The 19,092-nt window shown below is 45.1% G+C and overlaps 1 protein-coding gene across 4 annotated transcripts in view; it reads right to left on the bottom strand.

Annotated features, from left to right (window-relative positions):
* Positions 1-19,092, bottom strand: part of Nup188 (nucleoporin 188) — a 55,042-nt gene that overhangs the window by 3,240 nt on the left and 32,710 nt on the right. For 2 of the 4 annotated variants that reach the window (XM_071601038.1, XM_027943161.2), the window contains 22 exons: positions 18,766-18,892; positions 15,990-16,142; positions 15,673-15,799; positions 15,312-15,399; positions 15,143-15,219; positions 13,895-14,009; positions 12,160-12,280; positions 11,964-12,030; positions 11,156-11,284; positions 10,547-10,686; positions 9,355-9,461; positions 7,995-8,201; positions 7,726-7,895; positions 6,681-6,750; positions 6,264-6,331; positions 5,459-5,654; positions 3,593-3,670; positions 3,288-3,373; positions 2,910-3,055; positions 2,474-2,655; positions 845-1,048; positions 600-692 (listed from right to left, as the gene is read on the bottom strand). In XM_071601038.1, the coding sequence (XP_071457139.1) occupies positions 600-692; positions 845-1,048; positions 2,474-2,655; positions 2,910-3,055; positions 3,288-3,373; positions 3,593-3,670; positions 5,459-5,654; positions 6,264-6,331; positions 6,681-6,750; positions 7,726-7,895; positions 7,995-8,201; positions 9,355-9,461; positions 10,547-10,686; positions 11,156-11,284; positions 11,964-12,030; positions 12,160-12,280; positions 13,895-14,009; positions 15,143-15,219; positions 15,312-15,399; positions 15,673-15,799; positions 15,990-16,142; positions 18,766-18,892 (2,751 nt within the window). The remainder of the gene's footprint in view (positions 1-599; positions 693-844; positions 1,049-2,473; positions 2,656-2,909; positions 3,056-3,287; positions 3,374-3,592; positions 3,671-5,458; positions 5,655-6,263; positions 6,332-6,680; positions 6,751-7,725; positions 7,896-7,994; positions 8,202-9,354; positions 9,462-10,546; positions 10,687-11,155; positions 11,285-11,963; positions 12,031-12,159; positions 12,281-13,894; positions 14,010-15,142; positions 15,220-15,311; positions 15,400-15,672; positions 15,800-15,989; positions 16,143-18,765; positions 18,893-19,092) is intronic. The other 2 variants (XM_071601039.1, XM_071601037.1) reach the window with 1 other exon arrangement.

The following is a 19,092-nucleotide window of genomic DNA, read 5'->3' as shown; positions in this document are numbered from 1 at the left end:
GGTGCCATAAGCCAGCAGTATCAACATGAATGTATCCCTGCCCTGGAAACAAATACAGACCAATTCTGACAGGAGCGAGAGACTGGCTGAGAAGCACTCTTCTGAGATTAGAAGATAGCTGCTATACTAGAGGTATCTGGGGTGGGGTATGCAGAGGGTTGGGTGCTGAGGACCCACCAAGCACCCACAATACCGGCTGCCCTCCTCCTCACCAAGGGCTAAGAAATCACAAGTACACACTGCTTTTTGGAGGAAGAGGATTACAACTGCCCTGGTTGAAAACCTACCCTCAAAGTCCTGTCCTGTTCCCCTTCACAACTCAAAAGGAAGACTCTATCCCAGCTCCCAAAGCTGGTGTACAGGGACCAGGTAGTGCATTTTGGTGCTAGGGACCAACCCAGAATCTTGCACATCTGAATCTTTGCTCAGCTGCCTATCAGTGAGATCCACCTGGGGGCAGGGAAGAGTCCACACCATAGGGGCACTGGATGAGCCACGCAGAAGAGAGCAACTGCAGGGTCACACACAGGCGGCAAGACAGGAGAGGGCACTTTTTGCCTGAAAAGTGCAGGAGGCCAACCCAGGCTCCTGGCACTCACCTGCCCAGTGCCGTTGGTGCTGAGCTGGTACACACTCAGGAGAGGCAAACAAATGCTCTGGGTGAGGCCGGCCCCAGCCACTGCTGTGGCTCCCTGGGAAGACAGATGTGGAATGAGTTGGAGTCTGCACTGCCCCATAAATGAGCTGAGCCTTCAGGCACCCTGCAAGCTCAGCCCAGTCCCCAGCTTTTGGGAGCATCACCACTAGCAGTGAGGTTCCTCCTACCCTCAGGCTGGCCTCCTACCTGCTGGGTGCGAGCCAGGGTGAGGAGCAGGTGCAGTGCAGCCTCAGTGAAATGCAGGTTCTGCTTCATGCGGAGGCTCACCTCCAGGGTGGTGAGAAGGGTGGGCAAGATGGGGAGCCTGCGAGTCACCTGCAGCCATGAGTCCCCGTCCTCATCCACCTCACACAGCTCCTTGGCTAGGTGCAGGCCCAGGACACACACCTGCTAGGGTCCAGGGGCAAAGATGAGTAAAAAGAAAAGGGCACAGTACACGAAAGAAAGAGGAGGAGGGGCCCTTCTGGCCGCCCAAGACCTCTTGTTACACACAGCTGAGTGTGGCGTGTGATGGATACAGCTTGTGCTTCCTCCTCGTCCTGCCCTACTCCTGTATCCACCTCTAAGAAATGGCAAGTCCATCCACCCAAACAAGCAACCCCCAAACTGACAGAGCCACCACTTCTTCCCTCTCTGCCCCCAACACTACCATCATGAGCCTCGTCAGTGCCACCTCCCGCCTAGCACCAGCTCTGCCAATCGGAGTCTGGGTGACTTCACCTCTTGCTACACCATTTGCACAGGCCTCACTCCTGACACCAATGGCTTTTCACACTTATTTTGACCACCGACTGTGCCCCCATGTACACCCAGGTACAGTTTTCCACTAATAGTATCCACTCTCACATCACAGAAAGCATGCTGATTTTCGGTTTTCAGTTCTGGGGTTCAAACCCAGAAGCACAGCATGCTAGGCAAGGGCTCCACCGCTGAGCCACACCTCCAGCCCTTTTGATTTGAGACAGGTCTCACTGTGTTGCCCAGGCTGACCTCGAACTTGCAATTCTCCTGCCTCAGCCCCCAAGTAGCTGATATTACAGGTGTGTGCTATCACACCCAGTTGATGTTTCTTTTTAATTCTAATTCATTTTTTAAAAATATTTTTTAGTTGTAGTTGAACACAATACCTTTATTAATGTATTTTTATGTGGCGCTGAGGATCGAACCAGGGCCTTGCATGTGCTAGGAAAGCACTCTACCATTGAGCCACAGCCCCAGCCCTATTCTAATTCATTTTAAAAATGCTGATTGTAGTCAGATGAGCTAATTTCACTAATAGGTCATGACCCAGTTTAAAAAACACTGTTCTGTACTACATACATCTGGTGATCTCTCTCTCCTTGGCTTAAGAGCCTTCAATCATTTTCTGTGTCACTTCAGCACCAGATCAAAGAACCTGAGAAGCGAGATTGCTACCATCCAGCCCCCATTTCACTCACACCAGCCTTTCCTCAGGTCACCAGAAGATGCTGACCAAAGGTTGGCAATGTACCCTTCTCGCTGCCCAAATCTTCCCTGAACCTTCTGCCTGCTGGGGCCTGTCTATCACCCACTAAGCCACTGCTGGGAAGGTACCTTCTTTTCAGGGGCACTCGATCACTGAGCCACAACCCCATCCCCAGCAAGGCACTTTTTCTTGAGTCACCAGATGAGGCTGAAGCCAAGCTGAAACTCTCACCCCCTTTCTCCAGCAGGCTGCACTCCAATGGCAACTACCACCTTTCCCACCAGGCTGCAAAGTCCACGAGAGCATCCCAGGGCCAGCACAGAGCCGGCAGGCAGTGAGAAAGACAGCCTGCCAGGGTGCTCCCTCACCCCATCACGCTGGTCCTTATGTCGGAGCCGAGAGCAGTCATCCGTCTCCATGCTGTCCTTGTCCTCTGTGGCACTGCCTGATGCCAGACTGTGGCGGGTCTGGTCGAAGAGTGCAATCACCTCTTCTTGGAGTGTCTCGCAGACATTCAGAACCAGCTGGGAGTACTGGGGGATGTCACTTACTACAGAGCAGATGGGGAGGGAACACTTGTCACAATCAGAGGTCAACTCTCACTGCACACCAATGCTTCTTTCCCAAGCAGGGGCTGGGAATGCAGTAGGTGCTAACAGCGTCATCTCACGGGAGGGAAGGAGTGATGGGTAGGAAAGAAAAAGTGCTTTCTTGAGGCAAGAATTATAAAATTAAAAACCTTGAAAGTCAGAGGAAAAACATGTGGCCCTGGCTGGGGGAAGCCCACCCAGGCTGGCCCCTCACCTCGCATCTCCTTCATCTGTAACACTGTGATGAACGCTGAGAACACCTTGGCCTTGGTCTTCTCCATGAGCTGCTGGTCTGCCTGCAGCACACCTTCCAGGATCTCCGTCAGAGGCCCAAGGATTTCATCCACAGGACCTAACTCTCTGCGAGCATGGGGGGCAGCATTCACCCACAGGCCATGCACGGCCCTGTTCCACCTCAGGTGCCTCAGGCAGACTGCTGCGCCCCTGCTTGTTTGGTATGCCTCCCTTTCCCTATGATAAAACTAGTCCGGCCCGCTGTCCCTGCTCCAGGGTGATGAGGGTCATTAAGGAGGAGCACGCAGACCTGCAGAAGAAGCTGGGGCCTTGAGCTTCTCTCCTGCCTGGTGCTCACCTTTTCCACTGCCGGAGGAGGACGAGCAGCAGTGTGCACATCATGGAGCCAAGGCGGAGGCAGTTCATGGAGGCAGGAACTAGGAGCTAAAGGGAGACAGTGGAGCAGGTAGGAGCCTGTGAACAGACGCTGTGCAAGACCTTTCCCTGGCAGTGCGTTCACAGGGCTGCAACAAGGGAGGAGGGGCCCAGGGCTGCTGCCCACCCGAGCCCTCTGACCCGACCACCTGTGTGGCCTGCAGGGCATGAGCTACTTGACTGGAGAGCACCTCCAGGAGGAGAGGGAACTCTGCCAGACACACTTACTAAAGCTTTGGTCCCATCCAGCACATCAAGAAAGAGCTGGTGTCGTACCGCAGAGTCAGTCAAGTGCATGATATCTGCCTACGAAGAAACAAAAAAAAGTTTTGCTTGGGAAAATTTCCTAGACTTCAGAAGCCAAGAAATGTGGGGCCCTCCACAATTAGTCATTGACAAGTCCCTAATTAAAATGGGGCTTAAGGGTCATGCTGCTTCTCCACTGATCCCATCAGACTCAAGCCCAAGTTCACCTCCTCTTCCAGATTCCAGACTTCCTCTGCTTAGAAGTCTTCAAAGACTTCCCAGTGCCAGGGAAATGCAAGCCACATTCTTCCATATGGCCCACCAGCCACACGTACCACCCTACCTTCCTCACTCTGGTCCAACCCTCCTTGCCTTTCCTGCTTTAACACACTTAGCTCTTTTCTACTTCTGGACTTGGCACCTGCAATTCCATCTGCTGAGACATCTTTACTTTATAGGCATTATGCTCGGAGGTTCTTGTCTACATAGGCCCCAGCTGGGACACCACCAACTTGGAGAGGGCCCGCCTGACCACTCCTGTCTCATGTGTTCAACACCACAGCATCTTATTTTCTTCAAAGCAGTAACTAACATAACAATCTGAATATGTATTTTTAAAAAAAATACCTTTATTTATTTATTTTTACGTGGTGCTGAGGATTGAACCCAGTGCCTCACACATGCTAGACAAGCATTCCACCACTGAGCCACAACCCCAGCTCCTAAATCTGTATTTTTCATTTGTGAATTTGTTTATAATCTACACCCTCATGGGAACTCACCATGACATCAAAGACCTCATTTTCCTTGCTTACTACTACACTGCTGGTGCCAACTGGCACAAAGCAAGCACCCTGCCAATACTTATTCAGTGAATGAATGAGTGGTCCCAATCTGGACTTAACCAATAAGCTTCCTGAGGGGCAGAGGACTGCAGGGTTTTCAGAGCTACTTCTCAAGAATTGCTCCCGATGACGGCCTTTTTAAAAAGGAGGTGACACAGACATTTATTCCCTGGGGAATCAATCGCTACCAAAAGTGGCCAAGTCTGGAGGTGTGTCTGAAGACTCAAGGGTCCACAGTCACTAATGCTCTCATACCTACTTCCTAGGTTCAAAGCTCTGAGCACATAGGAAGTCTGGCACTGAGGGACAAGCCACAGAAATGAACAAGATGCCTGGAACAGGGGGCACCCACCCATCTCAAGTGTTAATAAAGCTAAGGTATCAACCCAGATGCCCTCAGGAAGAACAACTTCAGACCAAATCTTTATAACACAGCATGGTATTGAGCCACACACACACAAAAAAAACGCCAAGAACAATGGAAACTTCCCAAATGTCAACTCTCTCTAAAAAACGACTCTCCAGACACAGTACAGTGACAGTGGTCTCACTTCTTTTAAGACCAGGAAATGCAGTTTCTAAAACCAAAGAAAACAAACATCTAAGAGGAGGGTACTGCAACTTCTACCTGTTGGCCAGTCCCCAAGCCTAAGCCCAGTGCCTACAGGGCATATAGCACCAGAGGCAGAGACAGACACATGAAGGAAGGGAGGCACATGAAGCTCAGGGTAAGCCAGGCCAGAGAAGCTTCAGTAGGCCTCCAGCAATGGCTGCAGGAATTCTGAATTACTTCTCTATAATCTTCTCAAGAGTCTCCTATTAGACGCAAAACCCTCAACCACCCCTTATCAGTCCCAATCTCTCTGTGCACAACCCATTACATTTTGAATCTCAAAGAGAGAAACTCTGATTCATTCTTATCAAAAGAGGCTATATCTGCTAGGGATCTCAACACAACAGTGCTAAATTACCAAAGTGAAAACTCCCCCAAGGAGATCCTTACGTGACTGGTGGCAATGATGAGAAGCATCCTCCAGGCAGAGATCAACATCTGATACTCTAATAAGGACGTGCAGCTGCTGCCCTCTGTCTCAGCCATGTGAACTGCCAAGGACTTGACGTACCCCGACCAGTAGGCAAAGCACTTCTCACTGGAAAATTTCTTGAGTGTATCTTTTAATGATTGGTCTAATGAACCACTATGATATTAAGAAAATACAAACCCCATGGTTAGGTTGTAAAAGCAGGTGGGAATGTGATGGATGCAGATCTTTGCTAAGGCAGAGAGAGCCATATCACATGGACTTAAGGCAGATAGATGGCTCCAGGATCACCTGGAGTGGACTGAGACTTTTTGGTCAATATAATGGGTTAGACTGAGGCCTTTCCAGGATTCCTCCTCCATAAAATCCTGCTTTGTAATACCACTCCTGATAATCATAATGCCACCAACAGACTGTCCAGGGAGCTCACTGGCCCTTCACGAATGGTTCTAAACCAGCCCTCTCCTCTGCACTCACTCTCAAGCCTCCATGTCCCCAGTGGTGGGCCACCACAGTCTCCTTCTCCAACCTTTAATTAACATCTCAACATGACGATGGCATGTGCCTATAACCCCAGCTACTCGGGAGGCTGAAGTAGGAGGATCACAAGTTTGAGGCCGGCCTGGGCAATTTTACCAAGACCTTGTCTCAAAATAATAAAAGGGCTGAGGATATAGCTCAATGGTCAAGTGTCCCTGGATTCCATCCCTAATAGTGCCCCACACCAAGACAATAAAAAATAAATCACAACAGGAAAGAACTCACTTAACTACATAGTATATCTCCAAGCAAATTATCTTCATGATGAGGGCACAGGTTTCCAGGATGCTGGGCTGTGGAGGGGAGGCAGAACAAACATCACATAAAAAAACCTCTTCCCTCGCACCCCCACCCACTCACAGGCTATGTGACAACAGTGATCCAACACTTGGAAAACAAGCAAGCACAGTCCCTGTTAAAGGTGAATGGGCATCTGATGTATAAGGGCAGGGGCTACAGGTCCACAAAGTCACCCAGCAAGAAAAGACCACAGAGCCATCCACCCAGAGCAAGGCAAGCCACTTTCCTTCCCAAAGCAAGACTTGAAAGATGTTTCACGCAAAGAAAACATTCTGTGGCTAACCGGGGAAGGTATCGTTCTCTTCACCTTCCCCTCACAGCCCAGCCTCTACCACAGCTTACCTCAGATGTCTCTGAGGGAGGAGAAAGGGTTCCAAACAATGGACTGGTTAAATTCTCCCAAAACTTGGGTCTAGAAGAAAACAAATATTGGAGAAAACACATTTTCTCTCCCATAGTCTTTTCTCCTCTTTCCAGCTCCCCTCGGTGGTCACGTTTTACCAGTTCCAATACTAACATGTGTTCCTCCATAAACGTAAAGGGTTCCATAGATAAAAATTATATTCTCTTTAAGAAATCCAACTGTACATTGAAGAGTTGATCAACAAAAAAATTATAATACTTGGGATACAACCCAGGAGCACATTACCACTAAACTACATCTCCAGTCCTTTTTGATCTTAAATTGTCCAGGCTGGCTTCAAACTTGTGATCCTCCCACCTTAGCCTTCCACATCATTGGAATTATGGGTATACACCACTGCACCCAGCTCTTTATAGAACTCTTAAGGATCATTCCACTATATATTTCCCAAAACCCTATAAAACAGAACAGAGAGGAAATTAAGAGAACAAACTCCCAAAACTGAGCCTTTTTTAACATACATTCCTTTTGTGCCACCAAGGTCCCGGAGAATAGGGTTTTTCGATTTGTCCAATGGCCCAAGGAAGCCATTCTCATCTACTGTTTCTCAAGAATAATAGGTTCTGCCAGGCAAGGTGATGCACACCTGAATCCCAGCAACTCTGGAAGCTGAGGCAGGAGGATAGCAAGTTCTAGGCCAACCCCAGCAACTTAGTGACACCTTGTTTCAAAATATAAAATAGTGAAGTGCCCCTGTGTACAATCCCTATACCAAAAGAAGAAGAACGAATACAGAAGACAGAACACAAAAGTGACGGACTCTGAAGATAACACCTGCTAGTGTCAGCATTAAAAAGAAAAATACAAGACTCCCCTGTAATTAGCTATGTGATAAGCATTTTTTATGCACATTCCCAATAGAGAGTCACAGACATCTCTGCAGGTAAAAGCTACTGTTATTCCTTTTTCACAGACAAGGACAAGGAGACTCAGAAGTTAAATAAGTCTGGGAGGCAGATTTACTTGGTTCTGAGGACCAACATGGCACTGTCTCGGCGGTCCTGCCACAGAGCATGCAGAAAGGCAATGGCTGCACGATGCAGCAGAGGTGGGCACCAGTACCGATCCTGCTGCTGGGAATCAATCAGCTCCAGGACCACGTGGAGACAACTCCACTCACCAAGGCTGAATTCCTGCAAGGGGGAGAAGTGGGAATTCAAGTTCCACAGCCACTGCAAGCAGCCACACCTCTCAGGAGCCACTGCCCAGCCTCACACCAAGTGCAGGCTCACCTTGGAGCCATCACTGCCGTCTGTCACCTCCAGATTCAGAAACAGTTCTATAAGGCCTGGCTGGGTCTCCACAGCAACTGTGAGAAATTCCAGAATCATGACTTTGATGCGCATGTCCTCAATCTTGCTCTGAAGGCGGGTCAGGAAGGCATCACGAATGGCAGCTGCATCATTGCCCAGACAAGCATACACTGACATTGGGGCCACCTAGCAGAGACCAGGACACATGGCTTATAGTTCTGCTTTTAGAAAAACCTCAATGGGCTTCTACAGAAGGGAGCTCAGAGAGCTCTAGATACAGCAGAGAGAGATGCATATAGTCATAAAACTCTCAGATGAGGACCAACATTTACAGAAGAGCAAACATAAAAAGATGGCCGGGACATGACTCAGAGCTAGAGTGCTTGGCTAGTACATGTGAGGCCCAGGGTTTAATTTCTGGTACTACATTAAATGAAGGAGCTGGGGCTGGGGCTCTGCATGTGCCTGGTATGTGTGAGACACTGGGTTCGATTCTCAGCACCACATATAAATAAATAAAATAGAGGTCTATCAACAACTAAAATAAAATATTAAAAAAAGACGAAGTCAGAAAAGATATTTTTTTTTGTCTATTAGATTAGTAAAGACCGAAAAACTGATAAAGTCTCTGTGCAAGGATGTAAAACTTAGGTGTTAGAAACATAAATTGTTGAAGGCAAGGCTAGTTGTTCCAAAATATGTAAAGTGGTAGCTGGGCACAGTGGTGCACTGTAATCCCAGCTACTAAGGAGACTAAGGCAGGAGGATTATTAAGTCTGAGGCCAGCCTGGGCAACTCAATGAGACCTGTCTTAAAATAAAATAAAAAAAGACGGGAATGTAGCTCAGCAGCAGAGTACCTACCATGGCCAGACGTTTCAGCAGCTGAATGGCCAGACCTAGCATATGTAAGGCCTGGGTTCAAGCCCCAATACCCAAACTCCCAGCATGTACAGAGGAACTAGCCTTTGGTATAAAGAACAAAAGTGTACAAATACTTATATTCAATACATATATACAGATAAAAAGAAATCTCAAGTCACTGAATGAACCTTTCCTGCTCACAGGGATTCTTGGAACAAGAGGGTACCTTAATTTTCTGTTATGTTTATCTATAACTTTAAATAAATATTTTACAATGAGCATGTATGTCTCGTGCAATCAGGAAAAAAATATCACATAAACACACATTTACTTGTGTGTATTTGTGTGTATGTGTGTGTGTCTACATTACTTCAAGTCCAAGTGTTAGCCAGATGCTTCTCTTGAAAGAGGGCAAGAGTGGTCTGTAGCAGAAAGAGTCCATGTCCTGGGGCTCTGGTTGGCTAAGTGGATCCTACCGTGGCCAGACGTTTCAGCAGCTGAATGGCCAGACGTGGCAAAGCTGGGTCATGTTTATGGTAGATGTACTTGGCTAGAACAGCAATGAGGTTGTTTCCATGGGCACCTGGAGAAGCACAGGAATAGTAAAGACACCAAAGGCACTTCAATTCAAGCTCTTAGAGAGGCTGATGTTCCAAATGGCTAATGCACTTGGGGGACTAGCCTTGAGTATGTGGAGGGTCAGCATGAACTGACTCATTCTCTTTTCTCAGAAGCAAAGCAGCAGCCAGGATATTTTTGGGGGGGTTGGGTTGGAGGTGGGAGGTAAATAGTTCAATATAATTCATTAATGGCTAAGATATATTATTAAGAAAATAGGTACTTTTAACAAATAGGTTAGAAAAAGGAATTGTATAGATATACAAAATATTCATAAAAATTCCAAAACCATACAACTAGAAAAGATCTTAAACATGACCCAAACAAAATGAAAATGAATAGACTTGGCTGGGCATGGTGGCACACACCTATAATCCCAGCCACTCATAATCCTAGCCACTCAGGAGGCTAAAGCAGTAGGATCACAAATTCAAAGCCAGCCCCAATAACTTAGTGAGGCCCTAAGCAAGTCAGCAAGACCCTGTCTCTAAGTAAAATATAAAAAGGGCTGGGGAAATGGCTCGGTGGTTAAGCACATCTGGGTTTACTCCCTGGTACAAAAAAAAGAAAGAAAGAAAATGAATAGATTGAGTCACAAAGGATTGAACAACTACTATAGAGTCACAAAATAGTCAGAGGTAGTATTCAACAGGCACCAGGAACTTTCCTCTCCATGCAGTTATCCATCTGCTCTTTGTTATGCTTTTATAAAGTATATACTATTTACTATCTCAAATTTATAGATGAGAAACCTGAGGCAAAGTTTATTAACAATAAGCCCAAGATCACAGAGCTAGCTAGAGTCTGAAAGTGGATCAAGGTGGTCTGACTTGAAGCCCGCATTCTCACTACTATTCTGTCATCAATAGGAGATAGAAATTAAGTATGATTCAGTCCCCTTATTTCCAAGACTAGGAAAGGAGCTACTATCATGTCCAAATTTCCTCAAGGAGTTCATCAGAAAAGAGTGTCAATGCCCAACAATGCCTAACAATGCCTAAAATAGATACTCATGGGAGGAAAGTTGCTGAGTGGAAGAGAAGTACATACCATGCTGTGTGAGAGCCTGCTCCAAGGGGGACACCACATTAGAAGGAGGTTTCAGCCGAATGACATTGTTGGTGACAGAGAATGCCAGTTTCACAGTCTTGATCAGCAGCTGGCCCTGCCCCTGGCCCTCTGCCCCATCACTAGAGTGCCAAATGGAAACCAAAGATGATCAGACAACATGAATTCATTTGCAACATACATGTTCTCATGACTGTGATGCTAACAATACTCCTAGAGTTCAACAGATTCTGAGAAGTAGTAATTCCTTTTCCTATGTACTAATCTATACAGCAGCCATTAGGTAATATAAAGACTATGCCCTTGGAAGAACAAGGTTGTCTTAAACTATCACAGCCAGGTACAGTGGCACATGCCTGTCATCCCAGTGACTTGGGAGGCTCAGGCAGGAGGATAACAAGTTTGATGGAGATGGAGATGTAGGAGGAGATGGAGGAGGAGATGGAGCTGGAGGAGGAGATGGAGATGGAGGAGAAGATGGAGATGGAGGAGGAGGAGGAGGAGGAGGAGGGAGGAGAAGCAAGCTACTGGAAGCCTTAAAATATTCAAGCACAGTAAAGATAAAAGGCGAAGGAGAAGAGGGGGTCCTACCTTCGAGGCTGAGCAGCCATCACCATGTCAATGGTGTCCACACCAATGCCCATGATATTGATGACAGTTTGTCCTGCTTCTGTGTATGCCAGACTACAGATGCAGAGAGACTGCAGACTGGGAGTATGACTGGAAGACAGAGGTATTGAGTTACAGGATGTGGCCAAGCTTATCACTGGAAGAGAAGGGCACTGTCCAGCTGGAATAGGGAGGCAGACCCAAGCAACTAGACAATGGGATACACAGACCAGCTCTCTACAAGATGCAGGCACTCTGAAACAGACTTGGTACCAAAGACCACCCTGAAATACAATCTAATCATCCATCAATTAACAGACATGTTTACAGAAATGAATCATGATTAACCCATGGATGGAATTTATGGAGCCATTAAAACAAGACAGATCTATATGTGGTAGCACAGAAAGAAAGAGCAGTGAGTACAATCCAAGGAAAACGCCTAGAACACATACTAACAATAGCCCATTAACAACAGCTACCTCTGGGAAGTAGATTCATTTTGTACTGAATGAGAATTTTTCCAATGAATATGCATAACTTTTATAAAGATCATAAAAATCATAAAGTGTACATATACACGCACACACACAGCATATCCAAAAAACCACCCCATCTCATTCCTACTTCATTTGTTCTTCTCTTTCTACTGGGAGAAATGATAACTGAATCAGTAGAAAGTGACCACAATGTTGAAACTACTAAGCTTTCGGTCTAAGCAAGTGCTCTAGAAGAAAACCCCTGTCTTCCCTTGGTGAGTGGTGCACTCTAGCAACCAGCCCCTTATTACCTGTTGTGCAGGTCTGTCTCATGGCACAGGTTCAGTATTGCATGAATCAGCTCCAGGATCAGGCAACCTAGACTCCAAAGAAGATATGACAATGATGAGGCCTTGTGTGATGGTCATAATCCCACAAAAGGGAGAGAAAGAAGATGTCCAGGGAACCAGAAAGTGCCCAGGATTTCCCTAAGCACGCTATCCTTACCAATCTGTTCCCGCACACCATGGGAGTTGTAGCGCCACTTGTGGTAGCTGGGAAGCATCTCCTTCAGCACAAACATGACACAGGGTACCAGGCCTTGGCTCTGGGTACTACCAAGCTGCCCCTGTAGGAAACCGTTCTGTGAGGCCCTCTGATATGGAAGGAAAAGTTGTTCATGATTTAACTCCAAAAGTACACGTGGGTCCAAAGAAAACTTAGGCAAACTTTATCCTTCAGTGAAAAACAGAAAATCTCCCTACTTCAATCGAGTCCATGTTGTGGATTTCTCTAGAACAGAAAAAGTAGCTAAAAAGACAATGTGACAGTGTCATAAAAGGTGCTTACATCAGGGTTGGGGATTTAGTTCAGTGGCAGAGGGCTTGCCTAGTATACACAAGACCTAATCCTATGTCCCAGAGTGGGAGAAAAATGGTGCCTATATAAAGAAGAAGAAAGGCTACCTCTGAATACTGAAGGCAGGGTATCTTAAACATAAAGGATATAGGATAACAATGACAAAGAATGTCAACTTCACTGATATGCAGCTGTCCCTAATCACAACCCCATCACTGGAATACACTATGATCTGACACCCCCAAGTTTTTTGTCCTAACAGTACCTGTTCAGTTTCCTTATCTTAAAACTGTGACTCTTTATTTACATAGACATTTGCATCAACTGTTCCTATGTTTTCAAACATTCATAGATTGCTATAAGCAGTAAGTGTACTGAGTGTTTTTCATGTATGATCCTTTAACCCACCCTAAGAGGTATATTCCTATTTTAGAAAGGTTCTAAGACATTCTGTACTTGTCCAAGGTCATAGAGCCAGTATATGATCAACCTGAAATGTAAACCTAATTCCATCCAACTCCAATCCTTGCTCTTAATCTTATTCCAGTATTTTTCAGAGTTGATCTACTAATTATGAGATCAGCCTATGGTCACAACTCACTAAAAAAAAAAAGAAAGAAACAAACAAATAAACAAAGAAAAGGGAAACAGGCACAATATCACACTCCTACAAACCTGACTCAGGGGGCTGGGGCAGGAGGATCACAAAAGTTCAAGGCCAGCCTGGGCAACTTAGTGACACCTAATCTCAAAATAAAAAGGGCTAGAGCTGGGGTTGTGGCTCAGTGATAGAGCACTTGCCTTGCATGTGTGAGGCACTGGGTTCGATCCTCAGCACCACATATAAACAAACAAACAAACAAATAAATAAATAAAGGCCCATCAACAACTACAAAACAATTTTAAAAATAAATAAATAAAATATAATAAAATAAAAAGGGCTAAGGATGTAGCTCGGTAGTAGAGCACCACTGTGTTCAATCCCCAGTACTACCAAGAAAAAGAAGAGGAAGGGCCTGAAGAGGAAAGATGGGAACGCTTCTTAGGTAGCAAACACTGCACTGTGAACTATGCTCCTGGAGTATACATACACACACAGGTACTAACTGGGATGTAAAAATAAAATGTACATATTACCCTGGGGTATAGTCAAAATAGCTTAAAAGGTACTGCATTACCCTTGAGGTCTATCCCTTAAGCCTCTGAGTATTAAATATATTTGCATAATTATATACCTTCGATCATACTAATATATACAATAGGTTTTCAATACACAGAAACTATGGCCACAATAACTTTAGGACAACTGTTCTTCCTACACATAACCTGATTATAGAAGCAGGGGACAAGAAAACTATTTCACAATCATATGACCAGACCGTACCTTGACAAGGGTGGTAATCAAGCGGAGAAAGGCAACAGTGACGCCATACTCGCCTTGGGGCTGTTCACTGTTCATCAGAAGGTTCCCGTACCCACCAGCATTCATCCCCTCCGCACTGGGAAGACAGAAGCCGAGAAAAAACACTCATGGAGAAATTTCAAGGTTTCAAGTTCCTACAGCCAAAAGCATTCTCATTACTGTCTAGACGCTCAGGCATAACACACAAATGCTCTTACAAGGGGAACAAACCCAGGCAATCTGAAACCAGGGCAAACATTAAGAACATATTTTACTGATGTATAATCTCAAGAAGTTTAAAGTTAAAAATCAAATTAGCGGGTGGAGTTGTGGCTCAGCGGTAGAGCACTTGCCCAGCATGTGCGAGGTCCTGGGTTCGATCCTCAGCATCAAATAAAAATAAATAAACAAAATAAATGTATTAAAAAAAAATCAAATAAGCATCAGAGAAACATCTTTGTTTTAAAGGCAAGAGAGAGCAAAGAAAGAATATTCAGATAGTAAGATGGAGTCTGTGGAGTAGTAACCAGTCTCCTGCAAAGAAGCACCCATGGAATGAGGAAAGAACAGAGTGACTGTGGTTAAGAGTCGGGGACGGAGGCCTGGGGGTGCAGGGTGCTTGCACAGAATGGAATGGCCCTGGGTTTGATCACCAACACTGCAGAAAAAACGAAAAAAGAGGACATTATGTCTCTGGATCCAGAAACCTCTGGATTCTCTCAGCTAGAAAGTAGATTCCCACATTTTTTTTTTTTTAGAGAGAGAGAGAGAATTTTTAATATTTATTCTTTAGTTTTCGGCAGACACAACATCCTTTCTTTTTTTGTATGTGGTGCTGAGGATCGAACCTGGCCGCACGCATGCCAGGCGAGCGCACCACCGCTTGAGCCACATCCCCAGCCCCAGATTCCCACATATTTAACAGTCATAGCTGGATGAGAAATCCATCCCTCTCTCTCCCCCTCTCCCCCCTCCCACCCTCCCCTCTTTATCTGACTTTAAAAACTTGGACTAATTATTGTGTCCTTAGAGAAGAGAGCAGCTCTGTGCTTCCTGTGCCCTCATCTCCTTTAGTTTGTCCTCACTCACCCACAGGTCTAAGGGCTGAACAGAAGTACAAAGAATATGTGGATAGAAGAGTGTCTTTCAAACTAATAAAGCCAGGCTGGACCTGAACCAAGAACAGCCTGCACTAGTGAACAAAATCTATCAATCCAAGACATGGCTCACCTAATCATCTGACTCACGTTGGAGACAGGATGGGCCACAAATGGTAAAAAACCTGTGTGACGAAGATCAGTCCAGACCTAATGAAGGAAAAGAAAAGTTAAGTGCATTTATCTTCAGGTATATGCCAAGTGTGACACGGCTTGACTGTCAGGAAGACTTGGCATCTCACCTTTGCTGGATTCCGGGCAGCCAAAACTGTCAAGCAATTGACACAAGAGGCAATGACATCCACAGGGGGAGAGATCACTGTTGTCAACCTGGTTAGAGAATGGAACACTGCACTCAGTAAGATGATTAACACAATTGATTCTATCACACATTATTTTCCGGTTCTCTCTCCGAATCCCTCCTGTCAGTGGGGCTATAGAAATAGAAAAGCCCTCAGCTGGAGAAAGATTTCCGCCAGGCTTTCTAATAGGGGAACATGCGTGAACTTTAACCCAGATGGTGTGTGGTTGGGCTCCTGGACCCCAAGAAAATAACCACATGAGCTCAGCCAGGCAGCTCAACGCTTGCCATGAAGGACCCACCGCTGCAGCAGCATGTAGACACGGGACGTGATGGGCAGGAGCCAGTCTGCTATAGACAGGTCTGTGCTGATGACCTTGTGGACCAGATCAATGATGGGTTTCACTCTCTGGCAATGCTGAATCACATCTGAGGGGAAAGACAGACTGTAACCTCACAGAAAACAACTTCATAATATCACTGAATGGTCTCTGATACCCAGAAAAACAAATCAGACATCCCAACCTTGATAGCTCTGAATTTTATCTTGAAATTCCAAATTCTCTGAGCATGACCACTTTTCCCTCCCCATAGAGATGTCTCCAAAAGATGACCATACCTGCAGTTGAAACAACATGAAGCAGCATTTCAATCTCACAGGTAAAAAGGGTCCAGCTGCTGTAGGAGTATTCCCAACGCACCAGGTAAGCCCTATCATCCAGCATTACTTGGCCCACAGTGCCTTGAGGTATGCGAAGGTTGGTCTGACCTCCTAAGAAGGAAGAAGAGTGATCTGCCTAATATCTGAAGACAAGGAAGAGGAGTCAACTCCTGTACCACACACCAACATTTAAACACAGGATTTAGACTCTCTTTAGTACCTAACGTTCTTACATCTTTTTCCTCTAAAGAATAATTAAAAACTCTCTTGTCATTGGAAAAGTGATTCTTCCTATGTGTCTGAAAACCAGCTGCATGCAAAGTGGTTTCCACCTCAACAACTACAGAAGTAAGCTGTGGCAACCAGTGCCTGGATCCTAGCACATTACTGGTGACACAAGTTAGAGCAGAAGCTGTGCCCTCTTTGCACTATACTCCTTGAGCACCTGGGATACATGTTCAAGAGTAATGATTGCTCACTCTTACACATTCACTACAAACAAGAAAACAATTGTTGCCAGGCATGGTGGCACACACCTATTATCCCAGTGACCCAGGAGGCTGAGGCAAGAGGATTGCAAGTTCAAGGCCAACCTCAGCAACTTAGCAGCAAGACCCTGTCTCAAGAAATAAAAAGGGCTAGGGAAACAGTTCAGTGGTAAAGCACCTCTGGGTTCAATACCCAGGCAAGAAAGGAAAGAAGAAGGAGAAAAAAAAAAAAATTGTGAACAACCTTTTCAAAATCATGGTAAAATAAACCTAAGATCAAATTAAGTTCAGCGGCATTCAGTACAGCCACACTGTGGTACAGCCATCTCCCCACACACCCACCAATCTTATGTTGTACATCTTGCACTATTGAAGCTACACCAGTTCACCAATGATTCCCCATTCTTTTCATCTCCTAGCCCCTGACAACCAACACTGCACTTTGTTTCTCAATGTGACAACTCTGAGTATCTCATGAGTAGAATCAGACAGCATTTGTCCTTTGTGACTGGCTTATTTTACTTAGCAAAATGTCTTCAAGGTTCATGCATGTTGTAGTATACAGCAGAATTTCTCTTTTTGGGGTAGGGGGACAGAGCTAGGGTTCAAACCCAAGGCATCAAACATGCTAGGTGGGTACTCTACCACTGAACTATACCACCAGGAAGAATTTACTTTATTTTTTAAGAATGAATAATGTTCCTTTGTATGTATATCCCACATTTTGTTTACTCATTTCATCTACTATTAGGCATCTACTAAAAAAAATTATATATCCTTTTACCCAATCATCCCATTTGGAGGATTCTACTAAAAATAAACACAAGCTGAAGCTCAGTGGCAAAGTGCTTGCCTAGCAAGTGTGAGGCACTGGGTCCTCAGCACCACATTAAAAAAATTTTTTAACAAAATAAAGGCATGCTGTCCATCTACAACTACAAAAAAAAAATTAAAAGAAAAAAATAACAAGGGACTGGGGTTGTGGCTCAGAGGTAGAGCACTTGCCTACCATGCGTGAGGCATGGGGTTTTATCCTCAGCACCACATAAAAATAACAAAGATATTGTGTCCACCTATAACTAAAAAATAAATATTAAAAAAGAATATACCAATATACAAGGATGTATGCGTGCACCCAATGCAATATTATTTATAGTGGCAAAACGCTGACACAGTCTAAATGTCCTGATCATAAGGAGAAAAATAAAAAGTTATGAAATATCAAGGATTAAGTATATGGTTACTAAGAAGAATGAGTAAGGTACTGGGGGGCAGCTTAGTGGTAAAACATGTGCTTAGCATGTGCAAGGCCCTGGTTCAATCCCCAGAATAATAACAATAACAATAATAATAATAATGTAGTAGTAATAATGAGTCAAGAGTCATATAAGGGAAAACCAAGCCAGGTACAGTAGCTCACACCTGCAACTTCAGCAGCTTGGGAGGTTGAGGCAGGAGGATCACAAGTTCAAGGCCAGCCTCAGCAACTTAGTGAAACCTTGTCTCAGAATAAAAAAACAAAAAAAGTAGGGGGATGTAGCTCAGTGTTTAAGCACCCCTGGGTTAAATCCCCAGTACTGGGGGGAGACGGGGGAAGAAAGCCAACTGTCAGAATGAGTTTGTTAAAAGAACGAATATTTGAAAGAATATACATAAAATTCTTTTTTTTTTAATATTTTTTTTTTAAAGAGAGAGAGAGAAAATTTTTTTAATATTTATTTTTTAGTTTTTGGCGGACACAACATCTTTGTTTGTATGTGGTGCTGAGGATCGAACCCGGGCCGCACGCATGCCAGGCGAGCACGCTACCGCTTAAGCCACATCCCCAGTCCCATAAAATTCTTAACATTGAGTATCTGACAGAGATAGGATGGAAATGAGATTGACTTTTAACATAGACCTGCATTGTTTACCTTGCTACAATGAGCATGTAAAATTAAAAAAACAAAAAACAATTTAATGATGTAAAACAGATAACAGAAACTGGGCTGGGGATGCAGCTCAGCAGTAGAGTGCTTGCCTAGCATGCATGAGGCCCTCAGTCTATCCCCAATATCACACACACAAAAAAAAAAAAAAAAAGAGAGAGAGGGAGAGAAACTAATTATTTATCAATGAATCAACAAACATGGTGAGATGACAAGGAGCTGCTCTACAATCACCTCACACAAAAGGATCAACCCAGCAGCAAGGTGGTCTAAGGAGAGCTGCTGTGAGAAAGGCTGCGGCACTGAGGATCTCCTTACCCAGAGGATATAGGAGTTTGGGCGTCTGCCTTCTCCAAAGAGTTCCATCTTCATGGGAGATTACATCATGGGGCTTGTGCTTGTAAAGTTCATTGTAGAAAGACATCTTATCTAGGAAACTATACACCTGGCAACATGCAGAAAGAAACTGAATCACACATTTACCTACAGAACATTCATGGGGGTCCCAAGTCTGCTCTGTTAACCAGACTGCGTAAACTGGTCCTCAAACTCCTTCCCAGTCCACCATTGTAGATCATCTTGGAATCACCTTCTGCTCTCCTACCTAATCTCCACTCAAGTTATCCCCTCTCTCCACAGAGACAG

Source organism: Marmota flaviventris, chromosome 13, assembly GCF_047511675.1.
Source record: "Marmota flaviventris isolate mMarFla1 chromosome 13, mMarFla1.hap1, whole genome shotgun sequence".
Lineage (NCBI taxonomy): Eukaryota > Metazoa > Chordata > Mammalia > Rodentia > Sciuridae > Marmota > Marmota flaviventris.
This window is presented reverse-complemented; position numbering and strand designations above follow the sequence as displayed.